This window comes from Dunckerocampus dactyliophorus, chromosome 14 (genome assembly GCF_027744805.1).
Source record: "Dunckerocampus dactyliophorus isolate RoL2022-P2 chromosome 14, RoL_Ddac_1.1, whole genome shotgun sequence".
Lineage (NCBI taxonomy): Eukaryota > Metazoa > Chordata > Actinopteri > Syngnathiformes > Syngnathidae > Dunckerocampus > Dunckerocampus dactyliophorus.
In genome coordinates, this window is record NC_072832.1 from 1902714 (window position 1) to 1923904 (window position 21191).

Sequence of the window (21191 nt, forward strand, 5' to 3'; positions counted from 1 at the left end):
TAAGCGGCGTTGATGGTGGTGGCATTTCACATCCCCTCTGCAGACACAAATGCCAAAACATCATTCTGTCTCCCCCTCCTTCACCCTCACATAATACCACACACACACACACACACACATTTATCCAAGACCCTGGGGCTTTTTTTTAATAGAGCCCAAGCCATTCGTATGTTTTTACCCCAGTAATGAGAACAGATTGAGTGGTATTTACACTTCACAGCCTCATCTAACCACCTACACATTCCCCTCATGTTTCTGCTCACTGGCCAAAAGAGACATGTGGAGAGGACCACAGTTTGGCTGAAGAAAGGCCGGCAAAAAGTACACGCATGACGGCGGTTCAAAGTGCAGTCAGATTTAAGGACGACGGGGAAAGCAGTAGGGCGGGGGGGCCAAAGTGTCGCCCGCGGCACATTCTAAAAAAAAAAAAGTATTTAAAAAAATATATAAAATAAATATAAAAACAAGAAAACAAAAAAAAAAGAAAAAAATGATGTCAACCTGCGCCATTTTACAAGAATAAAGTCAAAATATAAAGAGAAAAAAGTTGTCATCTGACAAGAAAAAGTCCTAATTTGAATTATATTATCATAATCTGGAGGGAAAATAAAGTCATTTTAGTAGAATGCAGTTGAAATATTATGGGAATAAAGTCGGAATTACGAGAAGAAAATGTGAACAAAGAAAGCTGAAATAGTTGAGAGCAGCTGAGATGGAAAAAACTGTAATTTTCTGACAATAATGGCAAACGTTGTATTCCAACGATAAAAAAGTTGCAATTTTACACAAATAAACTCGTAATATTATGGGTCAAAATAATGTCATTTTAGTAGCATAGAGTTGAAATATATATATATATATATATTTTTTTTAAAGTTGTAATATTATGAGACACAAATAAAAGAAAAAGTTGTCATTTTTGTCAAATTTGGTTGGGGAAAAAATGTATAAAATGGGAATAAAGTCATAATATTGCAAAAGGAAAATTTCCAAAGATTATTTAAGAAAAAAAACAGTTGAACAATGCAAGAATTCCCATTTAGCACTGTTGGATCTTAAGGAGGTTCTAAGTCGAGCTTCAAAATGCAAAAAGAAGAAATGGGAGTGAGTCAAAAATGTGTTTGACTAAGTCATTTATTGCAAAGAAGCATTAAAGTGAAACAGGTGATGAAAAGGTTAAAGACCACGGCCTTTAATGATGTCGTGTCAGCTATTCACACTGCCATGATCTCCAAAAAGCTTTCTCTCTTTCAACGCGGCGGGATTGTTGGGCTGCGTAAGCGAGGCCTTTCGCAGCGCGACAGTCATTGAAACTTCTTCAAAGATCCTGAGGGTCATGGAACAAAAAAGTTGTAGACCCCAAAAAATGTCACAGGCCCTGAGCCGGAGGATCCCGTTGGCTGTCCATCAAGACACGAGATGATCCTTGGCCCAAGTGAAGGTTGCTACTGGGCCGAGGGCAGTCCGATAACCATCAGATGGCATTCACGAGAGAAGACTTTTAAGAAGAAAAAACGTCTTCAAAGGAGGAACAAAATGTAACCTTGACGGTCCTGATGGCCTCCAACGTTACTGGCATGACAAGGAGATGTTTTCCACACAGCACAGTGGAGGGGGCACCATCGTGATCAATGGAACAACGGAGCTTCAGGTTGTGCAGGGGTGTCAAACGGCAGCCGACTATGTGGAGATGTTGCAGGGGGCATCCCTCATGACTGAAGGCCCTCGTCTGTGTGGTGATGACTGGCTTCTTCAACAGGACAACGCTGCACTTCACCAAGGACTTCTTTCAGAGGAATAAGCTCACTCTTTTGGACCATCCTGCGTGTTCCCCTCATCTAAATCCAATTGGGAACATTTTGGGATGGATGGAAAAGGAAACTTACCAAAATGTACATCAGTTCCAGACAGAGGATGCCCTCCGAGAAGCCATCTTCACCACCTGGAGCAACATTCCCACTAGCCTCCTTTTTCATCTGATTAACAAGAATGGCACATCTACTCATTACTGACTCCTTTTCTGAACATTTGAGTTCTATTTTAGGCGGTTTCAGGGTTTATTTTTTAGCTATGGTCTTAAACGTTTGATCAGCTGATCAACAGCAGTTGAATGGTTGTTTGCAATAAATTGGTGACGACCACATCAGGGCCTTCCAAATTCCTTTTTTTAAAACCTTTAACATGGAAAGTGTAGCTGGCAACATGGCAGCATAGTCAGATGCAATCTGTAGCTTGTACAAAAACAGCACAACACGACGCACTAAGTAACCTAGCTAACTGCACCATGTGAGCATACAAACATCTATGAGCAATACCCATGACATAAAAAACACACATACTGTATATTCCCGCCGCAAGGCATGCTGGGTAGCTTGTGCTACTCTTTCTCCCAGGTTGAAGAGGTCGTCAGAAGTTAACATGCGCTTCATATCCAATGTTTTATTGTTCATATTTCATATTGTTGTTGCAGCTGGACTACCCAGCATGCCTTGCGGGCATTTGGAAATAACAGCTTTAAGTTATGAGTTATTTTTAGCGCTTTGTTGTTGATTTATGTGACGTGTTAACTTGCTGCGGAAGCGGTGTGTTTTGGTTTCGTTGCACCGTGAGCAAGTATGTCGTTCTGCTTGGTGCCACCTGTGTATGGACGTCAGTCAAAATGTTTGCCCGACCCTGACTTAGAACCTCCTTAAGATGTTGATCAGGAGTGCATGTGGTGTCGGAATCGCACTGCTGTTGAAGTACGGTAAAATCAAGTTATACAACAGCGGCAGACTCTGTGTGGCTGTGTGGGGACGCTACACTGTGCCTCCGTCTGCCACCGTAACAGAGTGGCGCGGCTTGGCGTGATGCGCATAATTAATTAAATCATTTCAGTTGACGTGTAAAGCCCGTGTTGGCAGCAACGGCTACAAGTGTTAGCTACACGAGTACCTTAAACGCATGGATTCAGATGCACTGACTTGTCTTTTACTTGTGATTTAAAAACACACATCAACGTGGCCACTGTTCCAGTGTAAAGAGAATACAGCACGTCTTGACCTACAAAAGGTAGCTGCGGCTATTTCTGCACTAATCAGTGCATTGTTTCATTTAAGGGGGGTTTTAACGACAATAGCCGCTGTGCAAATGAAACCGCATGACCTTCCTGTTGTGAGACACGCTCATTTCCCTTCGAGCAAAGCAAAGTGTGCGGATGGAAACATCGCAAGCAGAGACTAACTTCACCTCTCGTGCAACGACTGGCGTGGCGTCTGATGGCTGACCTATAGATGAGATCGTTCGCTAAATGCGGCGGGGAGGTTAAATGGAACGTTTAAGGTGGGGGAATTGACTAATCAACGCCGACGGCTTCATGCGTGCAGATGGAGCGCGCGAGTCGTGACATTTCTATTTGGCAAAGAAAAGGCCATACTCAGCAGGAGTTATCAAAGGCAAAAAAGTAAAAAGTTGGGAGTTCGCTATCTGCCTCGCTCCCTCTTCCCCCTGGAGATACTCATGTTAAGCATAATTAAGCAGATTTGATTAGCATCAAGCCTGGCTTCCTCTCTTGACTTTTAATGAATGTAAATCTACCATCTACATCCTAAAGATTAATTTCTGCCAATTAAAAAACACAAGAGGGCTTATTGGAGAGGGGTGAGGGGGTGGGAGAAGGAGCGTTTGAGTCCTTTGAGTTGAGAGTGGAGTCAGAGTTTTATCCCCCCTCAGTTGTCATATGGCAAGATGGTCTCTGGAGATCTGTGTCGCTCCCTCACGACCAAGATCATTATCTGCACAATGTTCCGTGAAAGCCACTTTGAAAGGACTGCAAGCTCCGTATGTAAATGACGGGAACATGCGTGTGTGTGTGTGTGTGTGTGTGTGTGTAGGAACAGGTAAAAGGGTCAATTTGTCAAGACAAGGTTATTGCTGCCTGATTATGAGCTTTGCACGCCACCTTAAGACATTAGAGACACGTCTTTTTAAATCACATGACCAATTAGTGGGGAACACAATGGGGAAGTTCTAACAGAAGATGAAATGCATACCCACAGAATTAGCCACGTTCCTTAAGAAGAAGACAAAAATATAGCATTTCTGTCATGTGTGTCGGCGATGGCCGCGGGATGCGGAGACGGGGACCCAAGTGCAGGTAAAACGTCTTTCACTGTCTGCAGAAGGCATGTGTCACTAAGATGCACAGCAGCGTGAAACAGGAATAAAGCAAGCGACGGCATGCAGGAAGCCAACGTAAAGCAAAAGGAAACGCTGCCAGCTGAACTAAATAAAGGCAAACACAAATGAGCGCCAGGTGTGCATGGGCAGGAACGTCAAGGCCGCAGAGAAAAGTACGGAACAAAACAGGAAATGTAACAAAATAAGAGCATGACAACAGGAGCGAAGGAATAAACAGAGACAAAAACAGGCTGTCACACAAGATGCCAGGCAGTGCGTGACAATGTCTTTATCGTTGTCATTTTTGAGAAAGCAGTTTATTGCAAACAAGCATTCAAGTGAAACAGGCTGTTTGGCAGCTGATCAAAACTTTAAGACTCATGGACTCATGGCTCATAAAAACCCTGAAACGCGCCTAAAATAGACATTTTCAAAAAAGGAGTCAGTAATGAGTAACTGCGCCATTCTTGTTCATCGCCTCGAAAATGGGTTTGGTGCCCGTGTTTCCAGGAGGCTAGTGGGAATGTTGCTCCAGGTGGTGAAGATGGATTCACGGAGGGCATCCACTGTCTGGAACTGTTGTCCATTTTTGTAATTTTCCCTTGCCATCCATCCCCAAATGTTCTCAATTTAGATGAGAACAGACAGGATGGTCCAAAGGATCGAGCTTATTCCTCTGGAGGAAGTCCTTGGTGAAGTGCAGCGTTGTCCTGTTGAAAAAGCCAGTCATCACCACACAGACGAGGGCCTTCAGTCATGAGGGATACCCCTCCTGCAACATTTCCACATAGCCAGCTGCCGTTTGACACCCCTGCACAACCTGAAACTCCATTGGTCCATTGAAGGACCATGACGGCGCCCCCTCCACTGTTCCGTGCGGAAAACATCTCAGGTGGGATCTTCTTGTCATGCCAGTAACGTCGGAAGCCATCAGGACCGTCAGGGTTCCATTTTTTCTCATCAGAGAATAAAACTTTCTTCCACTTGTCAGTGTGCCATGTTTGCCGCTCTCGTGCAAATTCCAAACAGGCAAATTTTGTGGCGTTGAAGGAGATGAGGTCTTTGAAGAGGTTTTTTTCTCCTTAAAAGCCTTTTCTCGCAGATGCCGTGTGATGGTTATTGGGCTGCACTCGGCACCAGTAACAACCTTCATTTGGGCCAAGGATGGTCCTGTGTCTTGACTTTTCTAGTCCATAACCCCCAGGATCCTTGAAGAAGTTGGCCAGTCTCTCTTCCATTGTTAATTCCCTTTTTTCTTTACATTTTTGCAGGAACAAATGACTTTCTCCAGTGAAATGCTGTTCAACTGATGTTCATGAGGGTATACTAACGCAGTATGTTCCCAACACTCTTTTTATGCAGACAGAGGAGGTAGTAAGTACTTCGGAACTTGGAACTCCTGTAGGCATGAGTTGCACCGACTGCCAAGGTTTGATCAACCCCCATTTCTGCACAACAGCTTTAAATTGTCCGTGTATCATTCTGAAATACACATTACTTTCACTTTTGGGTAACCTGACCTTTTTTTTTTTTTTTTGAACCTCTGGCACTTCACCACTTACTTTTGTACCATTTCAAGCTACCGTATTCATTGGACTTGAACCACTGGAATTTCAGTAAATAGCTGGAAAAATCGGGGTGCTCTAAAACCTTTGACCGGTCGTGCATGTGCGAGCCGCAAAATTGAGAGCAACAAACTGCAACGCGGCGCCAGGTCAATAATAAGTAAACATGGCTGAAAACGAACAGGAGAAAATGATACACTGCAGAGTGTGTGGGGCAACAATTCTGACGAGGAGCGGTAATATGACCGATTTGTTTTCCCACATCGAAACCAAACGTGTCATTGAATACGAGCGATTTTGTGTCATTTAAGCAAAACTCACAAACTAAATTTACTGCGCTGTTTCGAACTATTTAAAGAATTTGTTGCTTTCTTTGAAAAAATGTTGCAGGCCATTTGGTGCAATATGTTTTATTTGAAGTCTCGCATCTAGTCTCAAGTCTAGCTGCACACTTGAAGAATGCCTCATACTTAGTATGTACCTAACTCACAGTATTTGTTCCATTATTAACAAAACTCCAGTTTTTCCTGTTTTCTGTATCTTGGGTGTCATTTTATGCTTTGCACTGAAAACCCAAGACTTGAACCTTTATCTTTGACGTTTCCGCAGCTCGTACATGAATTTTCTTGTATTATGTTGCATAATTACAGTTTTGGACAATAAACCTTCTCAAAACTACATACTGCATTTTTGAAATCCTTTTGACAAAATAGATTTGAACAGTTTGGCTTTCCTTAGGGCCTACGTGACCTGTTCCGAAGCGGTTCTTTTACCACTTAGAAGAATATATGGTGACATGTACAGTATATCGTCATCGCAAGCTTGCAATATGGATTTCAGGCCATATCACCTAGTTGAAAATAAACTAAATCATTGGCATTACCAAACGGATACAAATTTGCGGCGAAGATACAGAGTGCTGTTATAATGACACAAAATGTAAACATAATTTATACAATACAAGCGTAAAGTATACCAAAGCTCAGTTCCAGTATGCAAATGCCAGTGCTGTTGTGTGTCAAAAACTCATTGATCTTCCAAAAAGTGCTTTATTTTCCTTAATTTTAGTGCCTGTTTTGAATGTCCGTTTGCATGTGTAGACATTTACCAAACACGTGAAACACCCTGTCATGTGTCAACATCCGCCAGCAATGCCGCTAAACTTTATCTCCTTACATTACACTTTACTGTTGTTTTAAAACATAAAAAATATATATATTTCAACTTTCTTCTGGTACGTTTTTTCCTCGTAATATCATGACTTTATTCTCATAATATTTTGACTTTATTATTGTAATAGTATGACTTTTTTCCAACCTAATTTTCCCAAAATTGCAACTTTATTCTCTGTTTTGTTTGTTTCTCATATAATGACTTTTTCCCTTTTAATTTTTCAGCTTCATGACATTTTCTTCTGTTATTGTTATGACTTTACTCTGATAATATTTTGTCTTTATTCTTGGAAAATTCCTGCTCTTTTCCCCCCCATTTTTTCTGTTTAAAAAAAAAAATGTTTTCTTGTTTAATCAAATTTTTCGTGCCATGGGCCAGTTAAAAAACAGTGGGACTTTTTTCCACAAGAGTTTCAAAGGGGGAATATTTGCAGGGTCTTTGGAGACCGCCATGATATGCTGTTATTTATTAAAAGGTGAAACAGTTGTCTGTCGTTGGCTTTTGTCGGGATTCACGTGCCATTTTTGATGGAGTTGCAACTTTTAGCCAACTATTCTGCTATTTAGCGACTTTGTGACTTTATTCTGCTGCCTACGTCGTCATGGGACCAAAGAACATATTTGCACAAAGCAAGATTGGGCAGCTTTCGTGACATACTCAGAACTCAAATACTCCAACCCGAAATGTCGTCTGCTGGGTTTCATATGTAGGTTGTTTTCATCTTATGCTATATTTACCAGTTTAGATTTCATGGAAAGCTTCTAAAATATACTTTTAAAGAGCGCCATTGCACTTCCAACACATTTTCTCTTACATATTTGCTTTTCCGCATGTTTTTTTTTCTTTATTATTTGATTTAAGACATGTTGGTTTCCAAATGTGATAATCTGGTTCTATTTTTAAAGCATAATACAATTAGGAAGACATGAGTCTCACAATGTTAGGGGGAGATTACAGCGATAGCTCCAAGGTTTTAATATGTCATGAGAAAAGACAGCTTTGGGTGCTCGACACCGACTTCGTGCAGTCTTAAGCATTAATATTAAAGTGTATTAGGCGTTTCTAAATAGGCTTATGTAAAGTTTATGTAGGCTAATCTCTCCTGCGCTCTCTCTCTCCCCCAGAATATGTCCAGACTCCTCCTCTTTATGATAATGTGACAGGAGCATCTCCAGCTCAGAGACGAGCCTCCATTCCGAATCAAGTATGTGATCTCTTTTATCCTTTCATCCTCTCATCTTGGTCGATGAACTTCATCCCTCCCACAGAGCCTTCACGCCGCGGCAAAGTTACTTTCTTTCACTTAAAAGTTTACTTTTTTTTCCTCCGATAATTCCACCGACCGGAATGGCAACGACAACTCCGGCCGCTCCAACGCTGCTCCCCGTGGCTCCGCTCGGCCACCACCCGGCGCCGAGTTCCGCTTCACCGGCCACTCACTCACCGCCACCCGCGGCCACCTCCGCCACTTCCTCCCCGGCTCCTCCGGCGGCGCGCCCGACGCTGCTCCACCATTTCCGGGCGGATCTCTTACTCTCGAACGGGACCCAGCTGAAGGTTGGCCCGTTGTCCGGTGCTCCCAGCAAGCCCGTGTACGCCACGCCGTCGCCGGTGGAGAGCACGCCGCAGAACAACGAGTGCAGGCTGGTGGAGGTGAAGGGGGCTAAGCTGGCGTCGTTCACCGTGAAAGATACGGAGCTCATTTGCCTGCCGCAGGCCTTCGACGTGTTCCTCAAGCACCTCGTCGGCGGGCTCCACACGGTCTACACCAAACTCAAGCGGCTGGACATCACGCCAGTGGTGTGCAACGTGGAGCAGGTCCGGGTGCTCCGGGGACTGGGGGCCATCCAGCCCGGCGTCAACCGCTGCAAACTCATCTCCAGACAGGACTTCGAGACGCTCTATAACGACTGTACCAATGCGAGGTGAGCTCCCGGGGACTTGGGATTGGGGTTGGGGGGCGCTGATTTAGGGTTAGCTAACGTGTCCACCTGTGACCCAGGCGCCAGGCTGTAGGTGAGGTTAAAACTACTTCAAACTACACCACATTCCAAATTGTGTCTATTTATGGTGTCAAGTGCAGCACATTTGGCGAGTGTGAGCGCTCGGATCATTGCTGAGTTGAGTACACTTCCCATTCAATTGGCACGATTGGAAGAGGTGGGCCAGGACACGGCACAAGGTAGCGAGTCATAGAACGACTGCAACGTGATCGCCTCTCCAAGTTCTGATGGTGACTGACTATTTTATAATAGTCATATACACTAAGACTCAAAATAATCCAAAAGTCAACGGTGAGTATTTTGATGCGTCATGCAGTCGTGTCATGCAGTCGAGGCAATTGGGCCTTAATAATCCAATAATCAATGATAACCAACACATTACACAATAGAAAAACATAATCGAAACTGCAAAATAACCCAAAAATCGAAACACGCGACTGTGCTCACGCACCCTCAGCTACTTTCTTCTAAAACAAGAGGTGCCATTTAATTAATGTGATCACTCCTTTCGCAGGTTCATAATGATAACTGCCACATTTCGTAAGAGAAATAAAATACAAAGACTCAAAATAATCCAAAAGTCAAAACCCATGGCGGTCTCACTCACCGCATAATAAAGACGTGTCATTTAGTTAAGGCAGTTCCTCCTCAAGCAAGTAATTAATGATAACCAACATATGACATAACAGAAATAAAATTCAAAGACACAGAAATAATCCAAAAGTCAAAACCCATAACTATGCTCACTCACCCTTAACTGCATTTGTGTGTAGACTCAAGAGGTGTCGTTTCATTACTGCAATTGCTCCTTTTGCAGGTTCTTAATGATATTTCATTATGATATTTCATAACAGCAATAAAATACAAAAAACAGAAATAATCCAAAAGGCAAAACCCACAGCATGCTCCCTGGCCTGTGACTACATTTGTGTACAGAATATAGCTGGTTTTGGAATGTATTTCATTCGATCACTTCTCTCGCAGATTCTTAATGATAACTCGCATTACATAATAGAAATAATATTCAAAGACACAAATAATCCAAAAGTCAAACCCACAACTTAATTCTTTTGTGTAATAAAGCATTTAATTAATGAGTTTGCTCCTCTCGCAGGTTCTTAATGATAACCGCCACATTTCATAATAGCAATAAAATACAACAACTTAAAATAACCCCAAAGTCAAAACCCACGGCATGCTCCCTCACCCTTGACTACATTTGTGTACAGAATAAAGCTGTTTCATTTAATGAATGCAATCACTTCTCTCTCAGATTCTTAATGATAACACATTACATCGTAGAAATAAAATACAACCACTCAAAATAATCCAAAAGTCAAACCCACAACCACATTCTTACGTGTAATGAAAGGTGTCATTTAATGAATGAGATTTCTCCTGTCGCAGGTTCTTTATGATAACCACCACATTTCACCAATAAAATACAACAACTCCAAACACTCAAACTCAAAACCCACGGCATGCCCCCTCACCCTCGACTACGCTTAATAAAGCTTCAAGTTTCATTTAATTAATGCGACAACTTATCTTGCAGATCCTTAATGATAGCAGACATATTACATAATAGACATCATATTCAAAGACGAGTGATCGAAAGGACAAGTTCGTGGGTACAAGCGGCCAAAGTTATTATTTTCTGTAGGGCGGCTGAAATCTCCCTTAGAGATAAGGTAAGAAGTACTGTCACCCGGGAGAAACTCGGAGTAGAACTGCTGCACCTCTACATTTAGAGGAGCCAGATGAGGTGGCTCGGGCATCTGGTCAGTTCAGGGCACATCCGACCAGTAGGAGGCCTTGGGGAAGACCCAGGACATGTTGGAGAGACTATGTCTCTCAACTGGTCTGAGAACGGCTCAGGATACACCGGGAGGAGCTGGACGAAGTAGCCGGGGGGAGGGAAGTCTAGGCTTCCCTGCTTAGGCTGCTGCCCCCGCGACCCAACCTCGGATAAGCGGTAGAAGATGGATGGATGGATTTTCAAAGACCCAAAATAATCCAAAAGTCAAACCCCACAACTATGCTCACTCACCCTCGACTGCAGGTATCATTTAATTCATGCGATTGCTCCTCTTGCAGGTGCTTAATGATAACTGCCACATTTCATAACATAAATAAAATACAAAGACTCAAAATAATCCAAAAGTCAAACCCATGACTACATTCCTATGCATGATAAAGATGTGTCATTTAATTCAAGTACATAAATTTGCAACTAAGTCATGACAGCAGCCTCCTTGCACAGACGACAGAATCAAAATAAGACTGGAGTTAATCCACACAGTCACTGTACAGTACAGCAGTGCACAAGTGACGGGACAAGCAAACGGGCAGAAGAAGCACGAATGCAGAGTGTGAGTGCAGGACGGTGGGGGCCAGGTGAAGGCCATCCAGCCCATCCCTGGTGGGGTACACCCCAGACTGGTCCCCAGTAAATCACAGATGGACAAAGACTCACTCAGACCTATGGGCCATTTAGAGGAGGGCTCCCGAGCCTTTTTGCATGAATAAAAGCAGCATTTTGAGTTTGCAACTAAAGTTGGGCAAACACGCAAACTTTTGAAAATGGATTAAAACGTTATCTGAAAAACGTACGCAACCAGTGAGACATCATTTGACATTTCAAATGCTTTTTGCTGTCATTTCAACACCGGCTGGTGTTTTTGACCATGGAAACCGGCACACAGGGACGTCCCAACGGAGAATAGAACCAGGCCGTCGTGCTACCTGACCACTAGTCTGCCGTGCGGCCCAGAGTGTTACTTATTATGGCAAATTAATCCCGTAATAGGCCAGGATATGTCATCTCCAAGTGAGTGGAGCCAGTTGTCTCTTTGTACTTGCCACATTTAATTTCTTGCTCTGTTGCTAATCATAATTTTAACGCATGATAAGAGTTATGATGGCGGCGATAATGAACTCTAGTAAGCCTCATAAAAAAAAAACACACACACAAAGTTTGTCATGTTATCATAAGCCGCGATCTCTCGCTCTCACTGACACACACACACACACACACACACACACACACACTCATACACACATTCACCCACGCTGTTTGACATATACACAAGCATCCATGCACTTGGCGAATCTGACACCGTCATTCTTAGAAATTGATTCTTCACAGAAATTAATTAATTTTCATTTGGCCCCAAGCGGCAGCTCAAATCAGGACAAGCTCGCTCACTCTGTGATCCCTTCACTCTCGCTTTCTCTCTCTCTCGTCCCTTAATAACTCACTGTCTTATCATATCAACACTCTTTAGCCCAGAGCATCTGAACAGAGGAGATGATTAAATGAATTCTCGGAATTTATGATGAGATTATGGAAATGAGCTGTTTTGCAGAACGCTGGTGGTGACCAACTACGTGGGTCATCAATGCAATATACCGCAGAGATGTTTGGATAAAGGCGGGCTAAATTGGCTGGGATTTGTGGCTTCCCGTGGAAGACCACATGCTCATAACAGCACGAGATGTGCAAGCAGAAGTTTGTGGATTAGCCCCCGTATGGGGAATTTGTATTGTTTGGCAGCTAATCCCTGATCTTTGGAGCATGAGTGATCCAATTTACACCTGCCACTAAATGCAGATGAGGATATGTCAACATGGGCGCCCGTTTTCCTAACATTTTTTAACCCAAGCTTCTTAACTGTAGATCAGACCTTTACCGTGTCACTGTGTTAATTTTCACCCACTGACCCACTCGCGCAGTGTAAAAACCCCCCAAAAAGTTGTACCACAGCAAGGAAAACATTTGTAAAAATACAGCTAGCATGGGAGATGATGGATTTCACCAGAGTGCCTACAGGCACCTTGAGAATTATTACACTGTTTGACCTTACGTCCCAAATTGGGCCCTCTCATGACAATTGAATAAAAGCGTAATATGTAAATGTTTGTTTTCAGTTTTCACTGCAACTTCAGACCTAAACATAGATGGGAACTTTTTTATTTATATTTTTTTGAATAGTTTAATGGCATGAATGACTTTTCCACTGGGGAAAACACAAAATATGCAAATAAAAATGAAGTGCAATGTGGAATATTTGGGATGAGGTTATTGCAGCCTTGGTGAGGTCAATAATAGAACTGATTTGGATGCAATGAGCATTAACTCCAAAAATGTCCACTTTTTACCCTTTAGTTCCCAAATTGGGCCCTCTCATCATGTTTGGTATGTTTTTTATGACATTTTTCTCATGAGAAACCCAGATTGGGAAAAACTAAATATGTGATATTTATAATAATTACAAAAGTTCTGGTACAACAACGTGGAATATTTGGGATGAGATTGTTACAGCATTAATTAGAGTAGGTCAATAATTGATAGCACTCTTATTGTACACTTTTGTCCCAGATTGGACGCCCTTATAACAACTTTGGACGTAACCATAGATAGAACTTTTATTGTTGTTCATATTTTTGTTATTTTATGCAATCTTTTCAAACAAATCCGGATTTTTACAATGTGGGCACCACAAAATATGCAATATTTTCCAAAAAAGAGGAGCAAAGCGGAATATTTGGGATAAAATTATTACATTCTTGACTAGATCAAGAGAGTTGATTCCAGAAACTTACACTTCTCACCCATAGGTCCCAAATTAGACCCTTTTATTACAACTTTGACCTAACCAAAGATAAAACTTTTATCATTATTAATATTTTTTGATTTTATGCAATTTTTTCATAAGAAACCCTGATTTTTACAAAGGGTGAAAAACACAGAATATGCACTATTTTCCAAAAATGAGGAGCAAAGTGGAATATTTGGGATAAAATGATGACAGTCTTGACCAAGGACGCTAAATGAATAGGGCTCTACCGCAAATGCATGGAATAAGAGTGTAGTACGCCGTGGAGCAGAAAGTCCGCCGTGATGGTGAGCAAGAGAGGTGGGCGGAGCTAGGCGCACAATCGTGTACAAATCACTAGCTCTGAGCTGATTGTAAAATAAAGATATGTGCGTACACTTTGATGAAATGAATGAATGAATATTATTTACTGAACACAGAATATATATTAAAAAAAAAAATAATAATAATACTGCAGAACGTGTAGACGTCAATAAAAACCTGAGCAGTAGTATGAAAGAATCTTTTTCCTTTCTTTGACTTTTTCCCTTCCTTTCAGTGTTACCAACACTTAATAGTCGACATACAAAATAATAATACTTAAGTGGATAATTAAGTGGTAGTATTTGCACAGTGCAGCACTCATTTCAGTAATGGCATTGTTAATACATTTGATAGACTATAACCTAAATCATCATCATCATCACTGACTTGTCATGAATTCAACTAATCACCCAGAGAAGCAAATTAGCCTAAAACTACAGTAAATTGTGTGGGACAACGCTTTGAGTCTTGGCCGCTGTCCTGTTTATTTACAACAGCCGGTGTTATAAATCGACAACATTTTTGCGACCCATACCTGTCTTTGTTTTTGGAGAACTTGAAAAATGACAAAGCTGGTCTTTTGGAGCATCTATTAGGGAAATTAATGGCTGAGCAGTGTGCCGAGCACTTGTTGACAATGCAGTGTTTCTGGATTCTGCTCACCATCATGGCGGCCAACCCCGCACTGGGCATACTACAGAAGTGGCTGCAATGTTGACAGTCCTGCTCATGTCTAGTGTCCTTGTTCTTGACTAGGTCAACAGAGTTTATTCCAAAAACTTGCATCCCAAGTTGGGCCCTCTCACAAAAGTCTATTAAAAATAAGCAAAACGTACATATTTGGTCCCCTAAGGGTTTTAAATGTGCTTTTCTTCCATCATTGCTGTTCTGGATGAATATCACCGAATTTTCCATCCTTGAAGGTAAAAGAGCCATAACAGAGGCGGGAAGCCACCTGTGCCGGGACATGGGTGTGAAGGCCAACACCTGCCCTGTTGTGTTGAAGGCAATGGTGGGACGCTGTGTAAACATTACAGGTTGATAAATGCCGTTTCTGATGTGACTATTTTGTCGGATCTCTGTGTGAAAGAGGCTTCCCGTTCCACCACCCCCACATGTGAGAACCCTGCAGCAAAAAGACTAAATCCAGATCCGTCTTCTGGCTTCTCTGGGGATTTCTTCCATGTCAGGTGTTAATGGGAACGCTGTTATACAACGGCGGCAAGTGTGCAGCCTCCGCCGTGTCTCATTATCCGCACAACACCCAAACATTCTTAAGCTAATGAGATCTAAAAACATCAAACTCGTCGTAAATCTTCAAACGACTCGACTCTTTAACTGAAGACTTTATTTGTGCTGCGGTGTCTGCGTCCTGCCGGAAGAATAGCAGCGATAGCTTCCAAGAGCATCTGAGAGAATGTAATGTCAGGGCTGCCTGACATTGTCAGGTCACAGCAGGTTACTGAATAAGACGGCCGTCACTTATTACATGTCTGTCCAGCGGGGGGGACAAACAACAGCCTGGGCCGGTGTCTTAACGCTAATGACCGAACAAGTAAACACTCCTTTCCCGTAATTGCTTTCCTCACTTTAAATGAACCCACTTGAAGGAGCGGTCACGGAAGTGTCCTGTTTGTCCCTCTTGGTCCCCCTTTTACCTCCTGCTGTGCACTGAACTGACCACTCACTACTACGATCATTGCACGAACGAGTCCCGTCATAATGTGTTTTTGAGGAGGGCTAACAGGTAGTGTTGAGTATTAAACTCTGAAACCGGTGTATACAATTTTTTTACCTCATTTGTTTAGCAGTCAGATGCTAAATAGAACATCAATAAAACATCACACACACTTAGAGGAAGCCATTAGTGCTTCAAATACATCTTAGAAAATTTCTGCGCCGATAGATCATAGAAAGCGGCCGAGAGAATAACATTACTGATTGCAAATCACGCACAAACCGGAAGTAAAAGTGGCACTTTCTAACCAATAGTTTTCAAAATAAGAGTAGGTACCGCCAAATTGATCTGTGGCGGTCAAAATTAATTTTGTGGCGGGCCGCCACAAATAGATGAATATATGGGAAACACTCTGTCTGTTAGATAAGAGTATAAGATATCATTTGAAAACAGAAGAATAAAAATAAAACAATGTCAACAAACCTCAACAATCCTCATTTGTCTGTGAAAAATGAGAAGTACCGTAAATTCCTGAATATTGAGAGCATATATGAATATAAGCCGCACCCACCTAATTTAAAGAGTACATACAGGCCACGCTTGTCTATAAGGTGTAACATGGGATATTTACAGAGAAAGACACACTATAAACCTTTCCATCCTACCTATACCCGGTGTTCCCAGCGTCACTTCTTAGCTCCGGTGAGTGAGATGCTTTTTTTCATAAATTTCAACAGCTGCCGCAAGACTTCAAAACATGATATTAGAGTACACTTGCTGAATCTGCACTCTATGCGTCATGGGAACTGTAGTTCTCGTAGCCATAAATTAGCCGCATCATCGTTTAAGCCGCAGGGTTCAAAGCGTTTGGAAAAAGTAGCAGCTTATAGTCCAAGAAATGGTCGACAACCGCTTATGTCGACGTGTGTCGGCCAGTCTGGGGGTCGTCAACATGAACGGGTTCCCCCGTGTACACTTCATCGAAGTGGGCTTTCTGCGCATGCGCCAGTTTTCGTGGAGGACTTTAACAACATTCAATTCAATCTACAGTACTAAATCCACTCTACACATTGACTTTACTTTTGTAGGATTTGCTTCAAAGTTTGAAGTAGTATTAGCAGTAAGAGTTAGCTATTGGCATGTAGCTTTCTCTTCCTCTGTACCGTACCGAAAAATCTGATTACAAATACCGGGTCCTGTTATGCCCCTACTTGTTATAATTCATGTTTAGGCATCACACGCACACGCACACGCACACGCGCACACACACACACCCACGCACACACACACACACACACACACACACACACACACACACCCACGCACACACACATGGTCACGGCTGTGTGTTTGCTTGGCCTCGCTGCTAAATGACATTAGTTCCACCGAGGGAACACTGCGTGTAGGAGGCAACCTGATCCTCCGTCCTTTTCTTTTGCTCTCACAAAGGAACAGTTTCATTCTCTAGTAGAACCACACACATTAGGTCAAGCTGTCTGCGTGTGTGTGTGTGTGTGTGTGTGTGTGTGTGTGTGTGTGTGTGTGTGTGTCGTCTCTGTACGCTGACACATAAAGAAGTGTAATGTGACAAAGTGGAGCTCTTGTTACTATTAAAAAAGGAGCATGTGTTCATAGCAACACATGGTTTCAGCTTTTGGACACACAAAGACGCGTAACTTAAAGCGACGACCGTGTAAAGACGGTTCACCCGCTAGTCAACTAAATTGTTATGGGGGTCCACATTTTTCCCGGTCAAAGATCTTCTATAGCATGAGCGCTCTGTTGTTTTTCAGGCCCTACTACAAAAATGGATGACTTACGGGCAATTAGTTGCTAAGCCCTGCCTGTGCCACTAAAAAGACATTTTTCTTGATGGCAGCCATGTTTTTCAACCAATCTTGCTCAAACTACAGACATGTCCTTGTCAGTCCCAAATGTCGTGGCAATTTGGCAAAACACCCTAAAGTTACAGTGTGTCTTTACAGAGCTGTGTGAGAAATTTCAGGTCATTTCGACTCATGGGCTCAAGCTAAGAGTCAAAATAACAGCGCCACCATGTGGTGTATGCGTCAGTAAAATAATAGCACAGGCAACACGGCAGGGGTGCTTGTTTTGACACATTTTCATCCTTTTGTATGCAACGGTTCAAGAGCAGAAGATTTACTTGACATGGGGAGCCCTGTTGTTGGTGTCCAAAGTGCGGCCCGTGGGGCCATTTGGGACCCGTAGCTAGTTTTTTATTGGCCCGCGGAACTTCGTAGAAATAAAGTACATAAAATAAAAAAAATAGAGCAAAACTGCAAAAATGTAAAGTGTAAAAGCCCACATGTTGATACCAATAACTAATAATAAGCAAGTTTATTTTTGCCTTTTTACAAGATTTAATGAGTATTTAAAAATATCAATGGTGTCCCCAGACCCTTTGGTTTTTTAATATGCTCCCCGTGTTGGAAAAAGTTTGGACACCCCTGGTTTAGCCCGTTCAGAATGGCAGTCCTCGCTTGAACCTTTGGAATGAGGCAGCTAGAGCCAAGGCCGAAATCCAGTTGGCGGCCACATGAGATGCCCTGGCAGTCTGACAGATTTGGAGCACTTTTGCATGAGAGCTCAGAATGCTGCCATTCCAGCAAAAGTATTAGTCATTTTTTAAGTTTTTGGGGTTTTCCACTCGATAAATATGGTTATAATTCACATAAAAAAAAGTGATTTCTCATTTTGGTGCTTTATTTACATGAAAAAACCCCGCCCATTTTAAATACCGTGCTACATTTGTTGTTTGTGTTCACTTGTATGCTTTAATTCGCCCGTGTCCACACAAACTCCTCCTCCTCCTTTCGAGTGCAGAGGAAGCGTTCTTTTGGTTTTGCAACTCTGGAATTGCAGATAACTGATAAACAGAGAAGCCCGGGGAGGTGTTTTGTCGCCTAAAATACCGCCAATGATGCAGCACAAGCAGATTTGCAGAAATGGCACACAACTTCAGCCAAAAGTGCGCCACATTTATTCCACTTGGGGTGAAGCTGGCCCTTTAAGGGACTGACCGGAGATGGACTGGTGCTGAAACAGAATCAGCACTTTGTAAGCAAGGTTTCATGTCTGTGTGTGTGCGTGCGTGTGTGTGTGTGTGTGTGTGTGTGTGTGTGCGTGCGTGTGTGTGCGTGCGTGCGTGTGTGTGTGTCTTTGAAGCGGGCCCATTTATAAAAGAGCCAAATGTGAAGCAGGTGGAGAATAAACATGAGACCGAAGTTATGATGATAAATGATAAATGAGACGAGGCGGCCTGCAGAGTGCAACAAAAAACGCTCTCTGTGTGCGCGTGTGCGTGTGCGTCTGCTCATTTTTCTGTCTTTGTGTGGCACAACTTTGGACATCTCACCTTTTATTGTGGGGACATTTTGGCAAGAAAAATGCAGCCTGTGTGTGTGTGTGTGTGTGTCTGTGTGTGTGTATAGTCTTCAAAGCTCAGCCCCATTGCCATGTCATAACTCACTGTCAAAGTCAGCTCCATTAGAGCGATGGTTTTTCAAATGGTGGGGTGGGGGTGGGCATTGTGTGTGTGTGTGTTTTCGGGGGCTGCGTTTAGCTCAACTTTAACCCTTGCACTCGTTTGATGTTGTATCAAGAAGAGCGGGATGGTAGATAAGGAATCTCCTTGACAGGCCGTAATGGAGTGAGCGCACACACGCACACACACACACACACACACACACACACACACACACACACACACGGTCCTGACATCGTCTTGACCCTGGAATGTTGGAGAGGAATGCAAGGCGGTATCAGTCTAGGAAATCGGATTCTTGCCGTGATCAAACGTCCTGTGTCTGTGTGCATTAGTGTGTTTCATCCTGCCTGCTCGCTCTCATGACATCATCCCGCAGGCTTCCCAATAACAGCCATGCTTTTTGCAGATGCTCCCATTTGTCTCACGTTGCCTCTCTCTGTGCAAACCAGTGTCCACGTTGATGATGACGATGGCGGCGGTGGTTATGATTTATCCAAGCGGACCGTGACGGCGAATACAAACGGTGCTAAACACGGATGGAAAGGATAGGGATCACGGGAGCTGTAAAAGCTAATGTATTCCAAACATGCGTCTATGTTCTCACATTGTGTGGCCTCCACTCTAACAGACGCCCCTTCTTAATTAATCAGCGGCAAACAAACCTCCTGTACCCCCACCCGGACATTTTAACTTGTGTGCCATGCTGATGAACTGTGGTAAAGTTTTGGTTAAAAACAGCCTCTCTCCAGTGAATGCTTGTTCTCAAGTGGTCTCATCCCGGGACCCACATGTTCCCACGGTCATTAGGTGGTGTCCCTCTTTCAGAAATAAAAGCAAGCTTAAAATAGTATTTTTATTTACAAATAGCCTTCAAAACGCATGCACTGCATCTTTTTAAACAGAAATACACACAGTTACATGTGAAAAATGTACTTTGCTGCACATTATTAATAATTATTGTAATCATAATAATGATTATTCAATAGATAAATAATAATTTGTATACACACACATATAAATGACTAGTAATAGGAATGTAAACCACAAAAAATAAATATTCTAAAATGATAATTAATATTTGTACATACCAAGGAAGAAGAAGCAATCATTTTCCAAATATTTGTAATTAAAAAAAATTTGAATTATTATAATTTTAAAAAATTAGAATTATTATAATTTTTTTTTTTTTAATAATAGGGCCCTATGAAATGCGTTTTATTTTTTTTTTCCCCTTTTTTCCCTTTTTAATTTTTTTGTCCTGTCCAGCCATTAGGGCAGATAGTATTGTTGATCTACACTCATGGAAAAAATGATGAGAGCAGCCTTGCTTCTTCAGTTTATTGATGCATTGTAATGCCTGGTACAACTAGAGGTACATTTGTTTGGACAAATATGATGATGATAACAAATATACTGGAGCGCATAAGAGTTCCTTTTAAGAGCTGATATCTAGCAACTTCCATGCTTTTCTTGATGATAACCAAAATCACTTACAGTAAGTTCTTACATGAATAGCTATAGCATTGGACTGCCAAAAAATGTAACACTTATGAGCTATTTTTGTTGTCCTTGTTATTTGTCCAAACAAAGGTACCTTTAGTTGTATCAGGCATTAAAATGAACAAGAAACTGAAGAAACAAGGGTGCTCTCATCATTTTTTCCATGACTGGAGATGGCCTGATGTAATAAACAGACCTTATCTGCCAGCGAAAAGTGTAAGATACTCCTCACCTGGTCCATAGATTTGATTTGGCTTTATTTGATGTTTATTCTTATGCAAATTTGGAGCGGCCGGACCGGAGCAGGAGTGGATAGAAAAGAAGACCGAGGGGGATAGTGGGGGGACCAGAGGGGGTAACAATACAGAGAGAGACAACAACACCAGCAGCAACAACAATAACAAAGCAACAGAAACAAACAACAGGACTACATCAGCAGATGTAGTTTATAGCGGCCATAAAGACCATCATGGAAATAACAAAGTAATGTGATAATACTGTATTAAAACAGTCATACTTATTTTGCTCTCTCACTTCCTCCTTCCTGTCATGTGTGATTTTTTTATTTTCCCATTCTCACGATCGCTGCCGAGCTGTTATTATATGCACTTCTGCCACCTTGTGGCCGTTTTTATGGCTTAAAGTTGCTCCATTAGTGGAGAGTTGCCTCATCGCCTTTTGCGC

General features: G+C 42.3%; 1 protein-coding gene across 2 annotated transcripts in view; it reads left to right on the top strand.

The window, feature by feature from the left end:
* The window catches only part of dachc (dachshund c), a 58325-nt gene that overhangs the window by 4536 nt on the left and 32598 nt on the right, over positions 1–21191 (top strand). For both annotated transcript variants that reach the window (XM_054798873.1, XM_054798874.1), the window contains exon 2: positions 8021–8821. In XM_054798873.1, coding sequence (XP_054654848.1) covers positions 8244–8821 — 578 coding nt within the window. In that variant the 5' untranslated portion in view covers positions 8021–8243. The remainder of the gene's footprint in view (positions 1–8020; positions 8822–21191) is intronic.